At 40.0% G+C, this 18,064-nt stretch overlaps 1 protein-coding gene across 1 annotated transcript in view; it reads left to right on the top strand.

Moving 5' to 3' along the window:
* The window catches only part of TG (thyroglobulin), a gene marked incomplete at both ends in the record, with an annotated part of 151,375 nt that overhangs the window by 55,406 nt on the left and 77,905 nt on the right, over window positions 1-18,064 (top strand). Inside the window, 6 exons of the mRNA XM_080611803.1 lie at window positions 481-592; window positions 1,083-1,162; window positions 3,104-3,247; window positions 5,251-5,316; window positions 15,207-15,341; window positions 16,977-17,141. Coding sequence (XP_080467929.1) covers window positions 481-592; window positions 1,083-1,162; window positions 3,104-3,247; window positions 5,251-5,316; window positions 15,207-15,341; window positions 16,977-17,141 — 702 coding nt within the window. The remainder of the gene's footprint in view (window positions 1-480; window positions 593-1,082; window positions 1,163-3,103; window positions 3,248-5,250; window positions 5,317-15,206; window positions 15,342-16,976; window positions 17,142-18,064) is intronic.

Raw genomic sequence — 18,064 nt, forward strand, 5'->3', positions numbered from 1 at the left:
GTGGGTGAAGTGGGAAAGTCATTGGGATGTCACAAATCCCATTTTCTACCATTAAGTAGTAGATAAGCAATGCAAAAATTGAGAGTCCTTGATTGTAATTTTGTTAATTATTTTGCTGAATCCAGAGTTATGGACACGTGGATTTTAACCTCTGCTCTTTGGATGCTTGGGAAGTTCAATGATTTTCCTCACAGGGCTTGTGTGAGGAAGCTGAACAAACAAGACTGTTGGCACTGTACAGGAACATATACTTTGTAAAGGTCCATTGAACTACAGTATTAAATCATGTCTTTTCAGGGATCCCAAAGTGCAACACAGGTTGATTATCACATTACTGTGATAACGTAAAATTATCCTTTAATCAATCAAGACCATTGTAGCATAGAAATATAAACTTTACCCTTAACCATGTTATTACTTAACCAGTATATGGAAATTTCAAGATTAAGCTGATTTTCCCAATTTTCTTTTTCCTTCCAGTCACTCTAAAAAGTTCTGTGAAGAGCTTCTACACACGCGTACCATTCCGGAAAGCAATGGGTATCTCAGTGAGGAATACAACTGACATGAGCAGAAAAGCTGTTTCAGATGGGTAGGATGACACTGTTTTTACTGGAAGTTTAGCTATGCCTGGAATACCAAGGCACTGTTAAGCAGATGAAGGGTATCAGACATGTGGATCCAAGAAGTTATAAATAATAATGTATATAATTAGTGCTTATATATATGTGAATTATTACTTATCCTGTTATTAAATTGCTGATTGGTCAATTAAATCTCTTGACAATTATGCACCAATTTTAATAGTTGATATTGCTATTTTTAGGGCAGATATCAAAATAATAAACTAAATTATTAGATGTTGTCTGACAGATGTCAAACATAACTTCATCTACAAATGGAAAATGTGTGGAAGTGTCTATGCAGTATGGAATGTATAAGAGCTCTGAATAGTCTTAGTCTGAAAGGCATCTCTGCAGGTTCTCAGTGTCTCTCCCCTATGCAATATCCAGTCTTCCCTTCTCCATAACAGAGACAGATTATTAGTGGTACTGAGAGTAATGATGTTTATCCTTTCCCAGCTTCTTTGACTGTGAGCATTGGTGTGATGCTGACCCCTGTTGCACAGGATTTGGCTTTTTTAATGACTCGAAGCTGTCAGGTATTTTTTCACTATTTTCATTTCTTAAAATCATTTTAGTGACTCTTTATTATTCCAGACTTCATTATTCTTTTGCTGTGAAGGGTACTTTAAAAGCCTTTGCAGATCTTATGCAACTCTCTTTAGCACATTTTTGAGTAACTATAACCATTTCTAGGAGTTCAGTCCAATGACAGGCTCCACATTTCAGAAATTATTGAGGGAAGTTCATGGGAATGAGTCCTTGAGGCTGCAGTTTCAACAGCATGAAATTCCAACTAGTGAAACTTCAGAACAGTTACTCCTCATTTATCAACTTCTCTTCCAAAATGTTGATTGACTTCTTTTTTGTGATTTTTTTTTAATGTTGTTTGATTTTTTTAAAGCCTAAGGAATTTAGAAACCTAAATATTGCTGAAATTAAATGCATGTTAAGCACATAATGTCCATGGATACTTTGAGGCAGCTTAGCCTTTTGGTTTTCTTGGATGTCTGAACTTCTCTGCTCCCAGATTTTAGTCTTTAATAAGGGAGATTGGTTGCTGATAAAGGTTGCCTGTCTCTTCCCCTTAGTATTTTAGCTACTTAAGGTATCTGAAGTAGGATTTTGGTCAGTGCAAGGAAATCAAGACTTTAAAAGTACGTGTGTCTTGAAAGCTACTAGAAAGTCAAACATATTTACTCACCCAAGGTGGCTGACTTAAGGGGTGTTGTCACCCTATGCTCCCCCTATAGTCAGCAGAGAGATGTATGGACACAACTACGAGGTCATTAAGAGCTTTGGTCGACTGAATCCTGTTCTGGAGGTACTTTTCTTTTGCTCCACTTGCTGTAAAGGAAGTGATTTGTTTAAAAGAAAGACTTTAGCAGGTGTTTAAAATTGAATACTACCCAGGTCAAAGTCAATGAGATAGTTTCTAGTGTTTTATTCCAAATTTAGATTTAGACCACTAAAATAGCCAACTTGTGTTTTGGAAATGTCAAGTGCTAATCACAGAATCAATCATAGAACAATAGAATGGTTTGGGTTGGAAAGGACCTTAAGATCTTCCAGTTCCAACCCCCCCACCATGGGCAGAGGCATGTCCCATAACTCTCTCTGAGGCTATTAATGCTGGTTTTACAGTTCCTTTGGGAATTTGGAATGCTTTCAGAAATACATATTTTTAATTCCCTTTTTTGTTGAGCAGACATTATTTTCAACTAGTCAGAAATGAGTAGCTTGGAAAATTAATCCAGTGCAGTTAGATTGGAATTACTGCCCTAATCAAGAATAGTTGACAGTTTTTGTATGTCCATATAATAGGGTGAAATTTGAAGTCTTAACTGAATATGACTTTAAGTTTCTTTAAATAATTCTAAAATAAATTAAGAATTTTCAAGCACAAAACATGCAAAACTGACACCTCTTAGTTTATTTGATTAATACGTTTAATCTGTGGCATTTCAGCCATCAAGGCCTGGTATGCACATAGTCAAGGGAACTTTCAGTAGTGATTTTAACATGAGCTAGTATAAATCTTCAATGAAATGTGCTTCAAACCCTCCATTTTTCCAGATACAGAAAGATTTACACTAGGTCTTTGAAAGGCAGAATTGTTATCTTGGTGTAAGTAGGGACTGTGTTCCAACATACATGCAGATTTTTAATTTCCAGGATTGCCATAGCCAGAAAGGTCTGCTTGCTCAAACAATAGTTTCTAAACTTCGCTCAGTGGAAATGCTCATTGATCTTAATGGATTATAATGTTGGCGCCCACCTTCTCTCACATTGAATTCATTGTGATTTTTCAACACTATTTGCAACAGCAGTAAAACTTGGCCCATTTTAGGTATTTCCTTGCTTTGATTTCTAAGTCAGTGGAATTCCTTGTAACAATGTTGTATTCATTTTCCTCAAAATACTATCTAGAAGAGGAAAATTTTCCTCATCATTTTTATAACCATTTATTTCCCTGGCAGGTGGAAAGATAATGTGCCTGACTCTGAACAGTGTAGGAATCCAAACATGTGCTGAGGAGACAAGAAGTGCTTGGCAAGTTTCAAATTGTAGTTCAGCAGATGCTGAAGTCAGAATACACCCGTTTGGCTGGTATCAAAAGCCTGGTAAGTGGATCAGAGCCTTTCTGACTGATTTCTGTACATTGAAGCTTATTAGCTTTAATGTATAGAAGCTCCAGGTTTTAGCTGGAGGACCCGTATTCAAGAAGAGAATAGACAAGGCAGCAAGTATGTGCAAGGGAAAGAAAGGTGCAATTTAATCTTCATTTTAATAGAAAACGAATAGAGGTATAATTTAATTTCTTAGCTTGTATGGGAGACTTCTGGCCAATGTTGGGACCCAAATATGTTTTGTCCCACTGCACAGTCCTGGTCAAGGTATAATTCTTTGTTTTTCACTGTGTGGCTTATGGTTTAACAGTGTGTGTGAATGCATAACTTCAGAAGGTTTGGCTTGTTATGGGATTTAAAGTGTCTGAAATATGAACTCAACCTGGAGCTTTTAAAGTCCTGTACTGGTACTCTGCCCACCAGCCCATCCGTTTACTTCTTTAGTGGAACAGCGCTTGTTACAGAGTAGAGATAGCATGGAGTTGGAAGGCACCATGCAAGCCTATGGAGAAGGATGGGCTGAGGGTCTAGCACTGAGAGGAAGGGAACAACAGCCCTGATAACATAGACAACAGCAGGAGCCTGTGGGCAAGGGGGACCTGAGAGGCAACCAGGAGTAAGAATGAAGAGTGGTAGAAAGGTGAAGAGGAGATGGGAGGTGTAGATACACTTCCACTTCTTGGATTTATTTTTCCTCTCATTGGTAAAGAGCCAGCTAAAAATAAAGGAGGTTGCTCACTTCATGGGCAGAGGGGTAATGAAGAGGAACCTGGGGTGTATACAAAGAGTGAAGTGTTAGGAGAGACGGTGACATTTACTTATGTAGTGAGGAACTGCAGATGTGTTTCCACTATAACTCAGAGCAAGGCACAGATGTTTATGCAAATGGAGATATTTGTAGACAAAAATTTGTATCAGTTGTACTGGTGTGTTGGGTGTCCGGGAACCAGCAAGAGTAACAAAAACCCTCTGAGCCTTAAAGGGAAAATGAGTTAAATCTGAAGGAGGAATTTAATGTAGTGAGGCATTAGAATGAAACAGAGTAGTTGGTTTTAGTCCACAGTCCTGTTGTAAGAAGATACTTGTGCCTCCACTTGTGAGCTGTTTGCCTGCTTGTTTCCATTTATGAGCAATTTGACTTTTTATGTGTAGTCATGGTTGCAGATCAGTCAATGAGGAACATACGGTAGCATTTTAAAGAAAGTTCTGGATAGTCTCAGTTCTTCATTCCTGACAATGTGAATGGTAAAAGACCTTTTTTTATCTTTAGAAATGTCCATTGGTTACATGCATGGATAGTACAAAGTGGAAGACGCAAACAGGAAATCCGATCTGTCTTCAGCTTTACAGTCCCTACAGCATTCAATCTGTAGAGATCATAATGTATTTTGTCTTAGTAGAGAATTTATAGCTGATTTGATTAGCCAAAGTGTTTTACAAAATATGAATGCACAGGGGAAACTTCTTGTTTGTTATTTAAAATTATTCAAATATTTAAAAATTTAAAATATTTAAGGGGAATATTAGCAAATGAGAAGTTTTCTGTGTGGAAAATATGAATGATTATTGGAATTCTAATTTAGAAAGTTTCCTGCTGGAAACTGACTTGTTCCTAATTCTTGTTTTGAGAAATTCCGGTTTGCTACTCAAGAAGCAGAGAAAATCTCACATCTCTTGCGATGCAGAAAACCAAATACAGAGAAGGGCATGGAAAAAGCCCACAAAACTACTGAAATGAGTTGCTTCTAAATAACTGCATTTTGGAGAGTGTTTGTAGGAAAGTTTATAAATTGAGAAATTTAGGGAAGTGTGATGTGAAGTATGAGCTCAAAAGCGCTAGAAAGCAGAACAGCCTCGCATCCTTACTTTTGGTATTTGTGGTGGGAAGATGCAACATTCAGATCCCAGCAATAATACTGGAAATCCTGAGGTGTTGATTGCATTTTAAACCTCCAAATGTGACTGTTCATAAGTGTTTTTGGTTTTTCTGCTTTTAGCTGACCTGAAGAACACCATGCCTAACCTGTGTCCGCCTGTTAGCTTACTTCTCAGGCCAGAAAGTGGTAAGTGTATTCATGTGTTAAGCAAAAAAAAAAGAAGGAAACATCATTTGTTTTGTGTGTTTTTGAAAGATCACACTATGATGAAGTGTTTCTCTTCACATGAGCTTACTCATCCAGGTGTTTACTCATTTTTATTAGTTTTGTCTCATTTAAGTGGAAGAATTTTCACCCACCATGGTGGCCTAGTATTTCTCCAACTCATTGCCACAAGAGGTCACTGAGGCAAAATATTTGGTAGGATTGATGATGAAATGAATCATTTGTAAGTGTGGATGTCACATCACTTTCAATGGATAAAACTTCATATTTTAGTGCAGTGGCCAATGGAGATAAGCTATGGCAAGGGTAGGCCCCTGAAAAGCTGTTTATTGTGTTATTGTCCACAGTTGTGAGGTTTCTAGTGCCTTTCTTGTAGCATCTGGTGCTTGCTGTTTCTGTCAGCAATACTGAATGCAAGGAGTGACAATGAGTTTTCATTAGATAATATTAGTTAGATATTAGTTTCAATAGATAAAAGCAATTGCAACAGAGATGCAGAGTCAAATTTAGAAAATCTAGTTTTCCCCCCAAAAAAGAAGATGAAAGGAGCATTTCCTCCAGAAATTAGTGAAGGTTTATACTGCTTTATTAGTGGTGATAGGGAAGAATGGTAAGCTGTACTGCCTTCACACCTTGTTTGTGGTTTCCTACAAGGATGGAAATATCATCCCAAAGATTATTCAGAACTGGATGACAAGAAATGCAGTATTTTGGGTGTGTGTTTGGTCTCACTTTTGAAGAGATGCTGTAACTTGCTATGACACCATCTTTGTTTTGGGAAGAAAGTTTATTTCAGTCTTGCAGTAAGTGAACCTTGCGGTACACACATGCATTATTTTATAGGTGGGTGGACCCTCTTAATAAATGAAAATGAAGTGCTGTCTTTGTGTCTATTGCCCCCTAAAAAATATATGCAAATTGTCAACAGATACAGGCTTCCCTAATCTGTCCTTTCCAGAAATACACAGCATATCCGCTCAATGCTGTGTGTATCATTAAGGAAGAAGCTTGACTAGTCATTAGATAACTCAATTTAACCCTAAGGTTAGACTGAAATTGAGAAGTGTCATCCACTTCTTGATTTTCTTTCTGATCTAAACAGTTTTTAATCTTTTTGTGTCTGTCTTTCCTTAAACCATGATCTTAAGGTCCTTTCTAACCCTAACTATTCTATGATTCTATGTGCAACTGAGCTTACAGGAGATGGTTAATATTGCAATGAATTCTCAATACCAAGTTCAGACTTTATGATAATTGCTTTATCATCATATCTATGACCACCAGTCATGATCATTATCAGACCATTTGTATTTGCTAGTAGAATTTGTGATTTTTAATGATCATTTTAATGTAATGGAAGGTAAACTCCTATCTTTATAGGTAAGCAGAAATAATATTTGTGTGAAATGCTTTCAGGAGCCAGTGGGGTATGTGGAGATTGGACAGTTCAACTCCTTTGCACTGTTTTTCCTATGGGACGTAGAAAGCCACTTTACTAAAGCTTTCTTCCTGTCAGTGTGAAGCTTTCTTCTTCCCAGTCTGAAGCTTCCCAGTGTGAAGCAGTAATTTTGCAATTTTCCTTTTATTTTTTTTTCTTTCTTAAATTTAGTGAAAATCTTAAATCTAGGAAAACAGTGACCTAAGCAGCACTTAAGGAAATTAGGCCTTTCTATCTGTCATTTGTTTTCTCTCTGAAGACTTCCCATAACGGAGCTACAGCAAGTGAGGTGCTTCTCTTGTTTTACCCTTAGTGACAATTTTGATCTATCACACCCATTTCCAGATCATCTTTCCAAACGCAGAGCAATGAGGGATCTGTGGTTTACAAAAGTCTGGTTAACCACCGAAGCGGGCAGACCCTCCCACAAAGGTGCAGGAGTCTGGATTCGAGTGTTTGTCCTAAGGACAGGAATCAGGGGAAGTCACTGAGTCACAAAGTGCATGGCTGCCCTGGAAGTCAAATTAACACTAGCCCTGTGATCTTTGGGTCCCTCACACCGGTGTGTGCAGCAACACATTCAAAATGCAACTGGGCACCATCTGCCCTTCTTATGTTCTGCCTCATTGTGGTAGTACAAATACCAGCCTGGTTATTTAGGTCAGATGCTGTCTGTGTCATGTCAGAGGTTTGTGAAAATTTCCAAACCCACTGTTTCCAAACTCTTTATGTTTAAATGTTATATTAGTATGTGACATACAACATTAATTGTTTGACAGTTGGGCGTTATAGAAAAGCTACCAGTGGCTGAATTTCTTATGTTGTGGTATTGCTTGTACATGGGGAAAAAAGAATTACTGTGACTTCCATGTGGTAACCAGATGGTGAGTGTGAGAAAGGGTACTGTCGTGTATGTATATATGTGTGTATGCACGTAAGCATATATATACACATGTGAAAAATATATATCAAAAGATCAGAAGATACTTAGATTTGAACGCTTCACCAGAAGTCTTTGAACTAGTGAAGTTCATCCTATGTCCAATCAGTCAGAGTTTACTGAAACACAATTGTGGCCTATATTTCAATAGGCAGGTAATGCATTTGACTGCCTCGTTTTCTAGTTAACCAGTTTGCAATACTCAATGTCCAGCACTTTGCTTCCTCCCATTTGCAGTCAGGCTGCTGACTCCATTCCAAGTCTGTGTTGTTTCCAGCTCAAACACCTTGTGAAGAAACCCATATAAGCAGACTTAGTTTCAGTCTTCAGGGAAGTAGATGCTTTGTCTATTTTACTCATTATGTTTTTCAATAGAGAGGGTAGAGGCATGTAGGACCATAGAACAATAGAAAAAGCCTCAACAAGAAGGGTTTCTACACATACTTGAGAAGCAGAAGGAAGGGTAGAGAACATGTGGGTCTGCTGCTGAACAGAGTGGGAGACTGATGGCAAAGGACATGGAAAAAGCTGAGGTGCCTTCTTCATCTCAGTCTTTACCTCAAGTCCAGCCTTCAGACCTTTGAGATGAGAGAGGAAGATTGTAGCAAGGAAGACTTATCCTTAGTGGAGGAGGATCAAGTTAGGTAACAAGCTGGACATACACACCTATGGGACCAACCTGGCCTTGAACACTGCCAGGGATGGGTCAGCCACAGCTTTTCTGGGCAATCTGTGCCAGTGCCTCAGCACCCTCACAGGGAAAAACTTCTTCCTAATATCTAATCTGAATCTCCCGTCTGATAGTTATATCATATATGTCTTATAGGCTCCATACCCACTCCATTCAAATCGAGTAGTTAACTGTGAAACCACCAAGGCGTATGTGTGTAACGATCTGTTAGGCCCTTCTTGTTTCTGCCTTCTGCGATCCCTTAATGATTTATAGCCATTCCCTCAATGTGGTGCTGAGCAGTGGCTGTGGGATTTTCCGATGTGGGAATAAATTTCCCATCTGACTATCTCAGACATGGGGTATTTCCATTCTCAACAGTACAGGTGCTGATTTGCTGACTTTGTCGATTAGGAGTATCATTTGTCTTCCTATTTTCCCAGAATGCTGAGGATATGTCATAGAGATCTTTGGTGTGAAATATAAGCAACCTTCTTTTATCCACCCTCAGGAACTGATCTACCATGCCCCTGTACAACATATTGGAGCTTTGGTGCAGAATTACTCCATCTTTAGTTTTTATTTTGATTCTATTTGCAAACATGAGGATTTTAACCTTTTGAAAACAGCTTATTTTAAACCTGGATAAATATATGGTACATTTTTAGTATTCTATTACTGTATCATTTGCTATAATTGACGCTACTCAAGGAGGCAGAAAGTTTGCATTTAACATGGGCATAGATTGCTCACTGCTAAAAGGCATAAATAACACATTTGTTAGTTTGGCACATTTGAGGTGTGATTATAGGTATTATGCAGCAGTTTTTAAGAAAATTACTCATTTTGAATTATTCAAATCTCAGTGGATGGACAAAAATGAGAAGCAACTATTTTAGAGTATATTTTCTGCAGGTCCACTCTGAGTTGATGATTTTCTTGTTTTAGAAGCTGTTGGTATACAGACAATCTTCAATGGAAAAAAGCCCTCTGAACTCTAGGAATATAAAGAGCTGGGTTTGGTCTGGAAGCATGTTTTTGACTTGAGTCAGGGCTAATAAATATGGCTCACAAATTTCAGAATTAAGATCAGAATTTTATTTCAAACCTAAATTAAGCACACTGGACCCTAGGTCTGATTTACGTACCTCCTTCGCCTCATCTTAGCCTCATCTGATTTATGTCCCTCTTCAAGTTCATGAGTTTTCTTTGAAGTTTAATTCATTTTACTGCATTTCTGTATCTCTGTGTCCTTATACCAAATGTCAAAATTTCCAGCAAACTCAGAACCGAACCTTCTTTGCTTCCACTGAAGTCAGTGATGAAACTTTTGTTGATTTTATGAAAAGGGGTTTATAAAGTCATTGTCTGTGAAAGTGGGAGGCTGAACTCGGTGTCCCCAGGAAATCTATTCTGGTCTTATGATCTGACTTAAGTGGGAACAAGTGCAAGTCCTTTCACAAATCCAGACTTAAACCTTGCCTACCCAAACAAGAACATCTGGAATACAGAGGCTGTCTGTATGGCACATCTATAATTTTGCAATAAAAGATACAGGGCTGGCTGGATTCAGAATGCTGTAATTATCCAATCAAAGCATTTACCAAAATGTCGTTTGGAACGTCAGAGCTTAACCTATATATATAAACCAGAAATGTCTTCCAGCCCATCAGGTGCACTATGCATTTGCAGTAAAGCAGTGCCCAGTTTGTAGCCTTGTGCCTTGCAAGAGCAGTTTCTAGATGAGGCAAGTTTAGGTCAGCCATGGAAAGCTCTGCTTTGCCCAAGTGGATGTGCATACCTGTGGCATTGCTGGGTTTGCTGCCAGTAGAAGGGAAGAAGGAAACATCTAACAGCTAAAATCTCTTTTGCAGCTAACTGCTGGCTGGCAATGTCCTCAGTGGTGCTGTGGATGGCTCTGGCTAAAAGGGCTTTGCTCTGTCATTAAAATAAGCAGTAGTGTTCCTGCATTGATCTGCATCTGGGGTCAGCTGGGCAGAAGATCAGAAAGGGAAAACACTGGAACTCTCAGTTTATAAACTGAGCTTATAAACTCAGTTTATAAATCTGAGATTATGAATACTTCATCCAGGACTGAGAATAAAAAAAGACCACCCCAAACCAACCTGAAAAACAACCCCTGTGTGTTGAGAGGTTGCAAAAGTCACTTCTGTGAGATTTGGGGGTGAAGAATAAGCAAGTAAAATGTGTTCTAGGTATGAATGTACAGTCTATGGATGTTTGCATCATGAATGGTCACTCTTCTGTGCCTATCATGGGCTACGAAGTGCCCGTTGTGTCTTCTATGTGTTTAAAATCATAGAATCATAGAATCCTAGAATAGTTAGGGCTGGAAAGGACCTTAAGATCATCTAGTTCCAACCCACCTGCCATGGGCAGGGACACCTCACACTTATTAATTAAAGTCTGTCCTACATAAAGGGATAAAATACAGAACTTTTAATATAGAAGAAGGAAGTTTAGCTTGGGATCAAATGTAGAACACATTACATGTACCTAATAATAGCATTGTGCACTCAGAAGCTTAGTTTGAGCACTTTAGAAAGAGTTTAATAGTGGTAAACTAGTAAATCTCAGGGAAATAGATACAGGAGGCAGAGTTCAAGTGTTGGAGGTGTAAATCCAATTCATTTATTTTGCTTTTGCTTTTGTGGAATTGTTTGGGGTTTCTTCTCTGAGAGAGCAGAATTTAGCTTAGCAAGAGTGCTCTGAATGTTTGATCTGCGGGCAAACAGAGGCATATGAGGACTGTGAGACTTGCCAGAGGTCACTCGGTGAGTCAGGGAATCTAGGGGAATGGAGTCAGTCTGGTGAAATAGCTTCCAAAACCACTGATGCATCCAGACTTGTTGACTTACTTTGGAAAGAATCGTAGTTAGGAATTTAAAGCTTTGTGTCGAACCTAGAGAGATTACTTGTTCCACTAGTAGGACCTCAGTTACTAGTACTATACACAGTGCAAGATGACAATATTGATCTTATGTAAAAAGAAAGTTTAAGTCATATTTTTAATTCATGTTTTCTAAAATGAAAAATACATAATTGAAATAGTAAATAATTGAAATAACAGATAATTGAAAACATTAACGGACAAGATATAATCCGGAAAAGTAAGACCTGGGGATCTAGTAGTGAAGGGAGATGATCTCTGGAGAGGATGTAACAGTTTATTCTCCATCACTTACAGAGCTGATTTCTGTTTTTAAATATCTTTCTAAATAAATGCCAGAAAGTGTCACCCTAGATGTGGAGGCTGAAATTTTCTAACATGGGTCATGGAACAGGTCATATTAGACAGTTTTAAAATAGAGAAACCATTGTTATATGAAATTTCCACATGACTAAAATCACTGCATTTCTCTAAAATAATTTCAGAGTCAGTGGTTCTGTTACAAAAGTCAAGCTGTGATTGCAGGGTTATTGCTTCCTTTCTAGTTCAGACTCCTGAATATAGTACTAATGATCATAGAATTATAGAATGGTTTGGGTTGGAAGAGATCTTAAATCTAGTTTTAACCCACCTGCTAAGGCAGGGACACCTTCCACTAGACCAGGTTGCTCAAAGCCCCGTTCAACCTGGCCTTGAACACTGACAGGAATGGGGCATCCGCAGCTTCTCTGGACAACCTGTTCCAATGTCTCAGCACCCCCATAGTGAATAATTTCATGTTACTGTCTAATCTAAATCTACCCTTTTCCAGTTTAAAGCCATTCCCTGTTGTTCTATGACTACATGAAATCGTAGAAAGTCCCTCTCCAGTTTTTTTTTAGGCCCCCTTTAAGCACTGGAAGCTGCTCTAAGGTCTCCTTGGAGCCTTCTCTTCTCCAGGCTAAACAAGCTACATAATCAAGAATTAATTCTATTTCATATATATGTACATATACACAAATATGTACACACGTATATATGTACGTGTATTACATCTATGATTGATTGATGGCTTGGCTTCGTGAACAAAGATTTGGGAAGGGCATTACCCACACTTACTGCAAACACAATGACTAAGGGCAAGTGGAATAGGCAAATCTGACTGGAGAAAAGCTGCATAGGCAACCAGGAAGATTCCGAACAGGGCTGTCATCTCCTGGATCAAGCTTGAGCGACCAAAGGCCTGAACTGCCCGCAGGCAAAGTAGGACCTGCAGCCTCCAGTGCACCTTGTCACCTGCTGTTTCAACCCACGCCTGTCGCTACAGGGCTTTGCAAGTGTGAGGAAACGCTTCCAGCCTGCGCAATGGATTTTTTAGGTGAGGCGCAGCGTGCGCGGAGCTGGCCTCACCCTTTATACCTGAGGTTTACCTGCCACAGCCTAGATAGCTAGGATGGTGACAGCAGAGTCCTCAGGTCATAGGTTTTGTAAGAGTGTCCTTCTCTTAGATGGAAGACCTTACAAGGCTAGACGAGCTCCATCAGCCCCGGTTTGAAGATAGGAGTTTTCCTTCTCCTATGAGGATGGCATGTCTTCGCTAACGAAGATCTGGAAAGGGCTTTACCCCTGCACTCTGAACAAGACTGTCATCTCCTGGGTCAATCTCGAGCGACCAATGACGCAACAGCACAACATCAAGCATCTAGGCGGGATTCTGACTTAGAGGCATTCAGTCATAAGCCCGCAGATGGTAGCCTCGTGCCAGTGGCTCTTCAGCCAAGAGCACGCACCAGGGGTCTGAACCTGCGGTTCCTCTCGTACTGAGCAGGATTACTATTGCAACAACACATCATCAGTAGGGTAAAACTAACCTGTCTCACGATGGTCTAATCCCAGCTCACGTTCCCTATTAGTGGGTGAACAATCCAACGCTTGGTGAATTCTGCTTCACAATGATAGGAAGAGCCGACATCGAAGGATCAAAAAGCAACGTTGCTATGAACGCTTGGCTGCCACCAGCCAGTTATCCTATGATTCTCTTAAGGTAGCCAAATGCCTCATCATCTCATTAGTGACGTACATGAATGGATGAACGAGATTCCCACTGTCCCTACCTACTATCCAGCGAAACCACAGCCAAGGGAACGGGCTTGGTGGAATCAGCGGGGAAAAAAGACCCTGTTGAGCTTGACTCTAGTCTGGCGCTGTGAAGAGACATGAGAGGTGTAGACATAAGTGGGATGCTGGGTGCGCGCGCTCGGCGGTGCGGGGCAACCCACCCGCCGGCATCCCGGCCGTCGGTGAAATACCACTACTCTGATCGCTTTTTCACTTACCCGGTGAGGCGGGGGGGCAAGCCCCAAGGGGGGCTCTCGCTTCTGGTGCCAAGCGCCTGGTGCATGCCGGGCGCGACCCGCTCCGGGGACAGCGGAAGGTAGGCAGTTTGACTGGGGTGGTACACTTGTCAAAGCGTAACGCAGGTGTCCTAAGGTGAGCTCAGGGAGGATGGAAACCTCCCTCGGAGCAGAAGGGCAAAAGCTCGCTTGGTCTTGATTTTCAGTACGAATATAGACCGTGAAAGCGAGGCCTCATGATCCTTCTGGCTTTTTTGGGTTTTAAGCAGGAGGTGTCAGAATAGTTGCCACAGGGATTACATGTATACAAACATGCATCCTCACATATATGCGTGTACATGTGTAAGCATATTCTCATGCATGCTGTCTCTAGCATTCCTCAAGAATTATTATTCTTCTCACAGTGGAATTAAAAAAATGCAGCAAACTTTTTTTCTCATACACAAACAGCTAAAAATATCTGCAGGCTCTCAATTTTGCACACAGAAGTCAGAAAAAGAAGGCTTGGGAAAGGATAGGCCTTTAATTACTTTAGTTCCTTTCAACAGTTCAATATATTCTCAAGGCAAAAGGGCCCTGCTGCGGCCACCAAGTCCTAAACAAGAGGTGGCATTACCCTCCCCATGTAATTGTAGGGTGAGGACAGAGCAGAGCCAGCAGTTGCCTTGCTATTCCTGGTGAGCAGATCTTGCCCTGTTGTTTGAATTTACCACACAGATGCAAAAGTTGTGGCCATTCATTTCATTAAAGGTTTCTTTTAGTCTTCTGAGAAATGGGTGACTGGCAAAGATGGCCAAAGTTTCCTTTCTTCCCCTCCTCACAGAAATACAGCTGTGACCATAACACAACATCAAATCTGGAGCTAAGGTCAGGGGTTCATGCAATCAGGGCTGTGGCATGCCTTCCCTGCAACTTGGAAGACCTGGTGTTGATATACTTGTCCTGTTGATGAGAATGCAAGACCCTGAACAGACCACAGACTAGGCTGGTTGCATCGTTCCTTGAGCAAGGAAGCAGGGAATAGCAACGTCTAAATCAGATTTCAGAATTATTTTATTCCAAATAAATGGAATGATCAAAGGTTATCTGACAAAGCCCTGACTCTATGTTGATGCTAAAAGTCTTTGCTTCTGCAAGGTAAATCCTTCCCAAGGAAATATAAACTGCAAGCACAGATTATCTCCCAGAGCACAAGCTAAAAAACCCTGATGTGCAAAAGAAGTGTGATCAGCAGGACAAGGGAAGTAATCCTGCCTCTTCACTCCTCTCTCATGAGACCCCACCTTCAGTACTGCATCCAGCTCTGGGGTCCCCAACACAAGAGGGATGTGGACCTGTTGGAATGAGTCCAGAGAAGGCCACAAAGGTGATTAGAGGGTCCCATGGACCTCTGAAAATGGGACTGAATGCTCTAGTCAATCAGAGGCCTTTAAAAATTACATTAATTTGTTCCCAGTTGATGCAAAGGAACTCACCAATGTTTTTACTTCTGTATTATCTTCCTCTGAAGTTTTTCCTGATTCCTCTATTCATGTTATTTTTTATGGTTCATTTTGCAGAGTATTTGGATATATGGCAACCCTTAAATGTGTCCTCTGTTCTCATGGATTCATCCATCTCAAACTTTGAAGTTGTGCAAGTTAGTAGAGATATATCCAATTACTTCTCCACCGCCAGAGAATATTGCCTATCCGGTAAGAAACGTTTATTTATAGCTTTAAAGAAAATACTGGCTTGTGAGCCTGAAAAACCAAGAACAACTTCCCACCACCACTTCTGACATAGATACACCAATTTTACTTATTTTTAAAGACTACCCCAGTGTTTCTGGCTTTAAAAGAAGGGATCTGAAATATATTATCTAATGAAAGATACAAGAGACATAAAATGCTATTGAGTGATTGTGTAATTTTGACACCTCTTGGGCACAGAGATCTGTTACTTCTCCAGGCATTGGATAACTTGGAGAATATTGTAGTGAATCGTAAGAGGGGCGATGTAATTATTTTCTAAAGAACAGTTAGGGAAAGCTTGTCAAGTGAGACAAATGAAGTCACCTACAGTTATCTAGAGTAACCTGCAGCTGTGTGCATGAGAGCAGGTTAACAGAGAACTCAGATGAAACAGGAGTCGGGTTAGGCTGTAGTAACAGCCTATTTTAGTAACAACAAAGGAAACTACTTTATTCAGTAGCCTGACTAGCAGCAAAGGTCCTTTCACTTTGCATGACTGGCAAATCCCCAGGGCCACAATGTGGTAGAAATAAGGAGAAGTTCCTGCTTACTGCAGAAGGTAGTCATTTGGATGGTGTGAGTTTTTGTATTAGATGGTCCCCACCTTATGAAGGTGAGCACTGTAACTTACTGGTTTTCCCATATATATATCAGGATATATACCTGATTCGTATTAGTGTGCTTGTTTGCTCTAGTGTGCTTATTCACTTTAACATTATAATGGATGGGAATCTAACTGAGAATTGATTTCTTCTCATGACTGAGAGACATAACAAAGTATGGTTTTTGTCACAGTATATTCGGTAGAGTATATGTATGCTCCTTGTGACTGTTGGAAGGAGGCAGAAAAACAGAGGTGTGTAGCTGTTCTATGACCTTCATGGTTGGCCACATTGGGGCCAATGCTCTCGACATGGACAGCAGTGAGATCATGAGAAACTGCAGGGCCCCACGAGTCAACAAGGACAGAGCTGGCATAAAGCCGGTTGTTTTTCTAAAGGTATAAAATCAGGACCCTCTTGTAGCTGAATCCGAGGCCTCACCTATGAGTGGATGCACGACCCAGGAATTTCGTAATTACTGAGACTCCCGGCATTGGCTGCAATGGGGCTTCTCAGCTTGAAGTGTTGGCCTGGATGATGGTTAGGTGGTAATTGGTGGTATATTTCTTCTTAATCACTGTTCTCTCTATGCAGTAATGATCTGATGCATTGCTAATTTTCCTCTGTGCAATACACTGGGATAAGTGAGAGAACCACTTTTCTTATTCTGAAACGTTTCCCTGGGGTTCTCTTCAGCTGAGGTCCTCAGTACTTTGTTAGATGTTTTTCTTTTCCTAAAACCTGTGATACCAGTTTTCTTGCTGTGCTGCTCCATTTTAAAGCAAATACAACCTTTTGTCCTTCAGCTGTTTTGGAGAATGTTCTGGGAATCTGAGAACATTTATGTCCCATTATTCTGCTTTATAGCTACTTCATATTCTTGTTGCTTGACCTGTTGTAAAACCTTTCATTTAAACATCTTATAACAGTGTCATACAAAATACTTTGGGAATACGTTTTTATCTGCTCTTTTTCTTCATTTTTCACCTCACAGCTTGTTCAAAGAACCAGTCATGTACAGTAGTTACACTGGAAGTCCAGCCTTCAGCAGTCAGATGCCTTTTCTACCCTGATACACAGATATGCACACATGGTCTTCAAGGGCACAGCTGTTGGGTTTTACTCAAAGAGCCAGCTACATATATCTATAGGAGACGAGGTAAGAGCAGGTTAAGGCTGTGGAGGAAGGAACTGTGGTGGCCTGTACACAGTTCTTGTGAATGGAAGAGTGAGGAGATCCTCACTAGACATAAACCACTATGGATGTCTCCTGGACAGCTGTCCATTGCCATTTCAATGGACTTACAGCCAAGTGAGATGGGAAAATGTCCCTAAAATGTATGAAAATATAGTGTTACTATCTAGTGTTGAAGCAGGTATAATAAAGCAGGTATAATAAATGCAAAAGATGCTTTGGAAAGTGTAGAATAGTCAAAACAAACAAAAAACCAGTAATGAAAGTCCAGCTCCTTTCTTTTCATCTGCAGAAGATGTTTCTATATATTCTTTCTTTTGAACTCTGAGAATAACACAAGGAGTGTTGAAAACCCACTGTCGATTGAAAGTCTTAAGAACCATCTCAGAAGAAAACAAACAACATAAAAACCTAAACCAAGATGAACTAATATTTTGAAGAAGGGAAATGATTTAAGAAAGAAATAGAAGTTGTGTAGACCGGTAAAAATGGTACTGTTTGGCTATGAACTTAATTGCAACTGTAAGTTTAGTTGGTTTTTTTCCCCTTAAGAGATTGCTTTCTTTTTGTGTGATATTGATTATTTCTTTTATTAGAAGCAATTCTAATAAAACAGTTAACAATACGGGTAAAGGAAGAAATATTTCCTGTTCACTGAAATTTTTGCAAAGAACTGACAAATTAATGAGAACCTTTTAAGCTCAAACTCTGTAAGAGAAAAGGGGGTTTATCCTAGTCAAAACCAGCAATTCCTACACAGGAGTGCAGGGAATTTGGACATGGGTTATATCTTCTGTGGAAGCTCTTCTGTCTCACATAATGAAACGGGTACTAGAAAGGGGGATGAAGTGCAAGGCTTTCCTGTTAAGAGTCCAAACCAATGAGAG

This window comes from Psittacula echo (assembly GCF_963264785.1).
Source record: "Psittacula echo genome assembly, chromosome: 2".
Classification (NCBI taxonomy): domain Eukaryota; kingdom Metazoa; phylum Chordata; class Aves; order Psittaciformes; family Psittacidae; genus Psittacula; species Psittacula echo.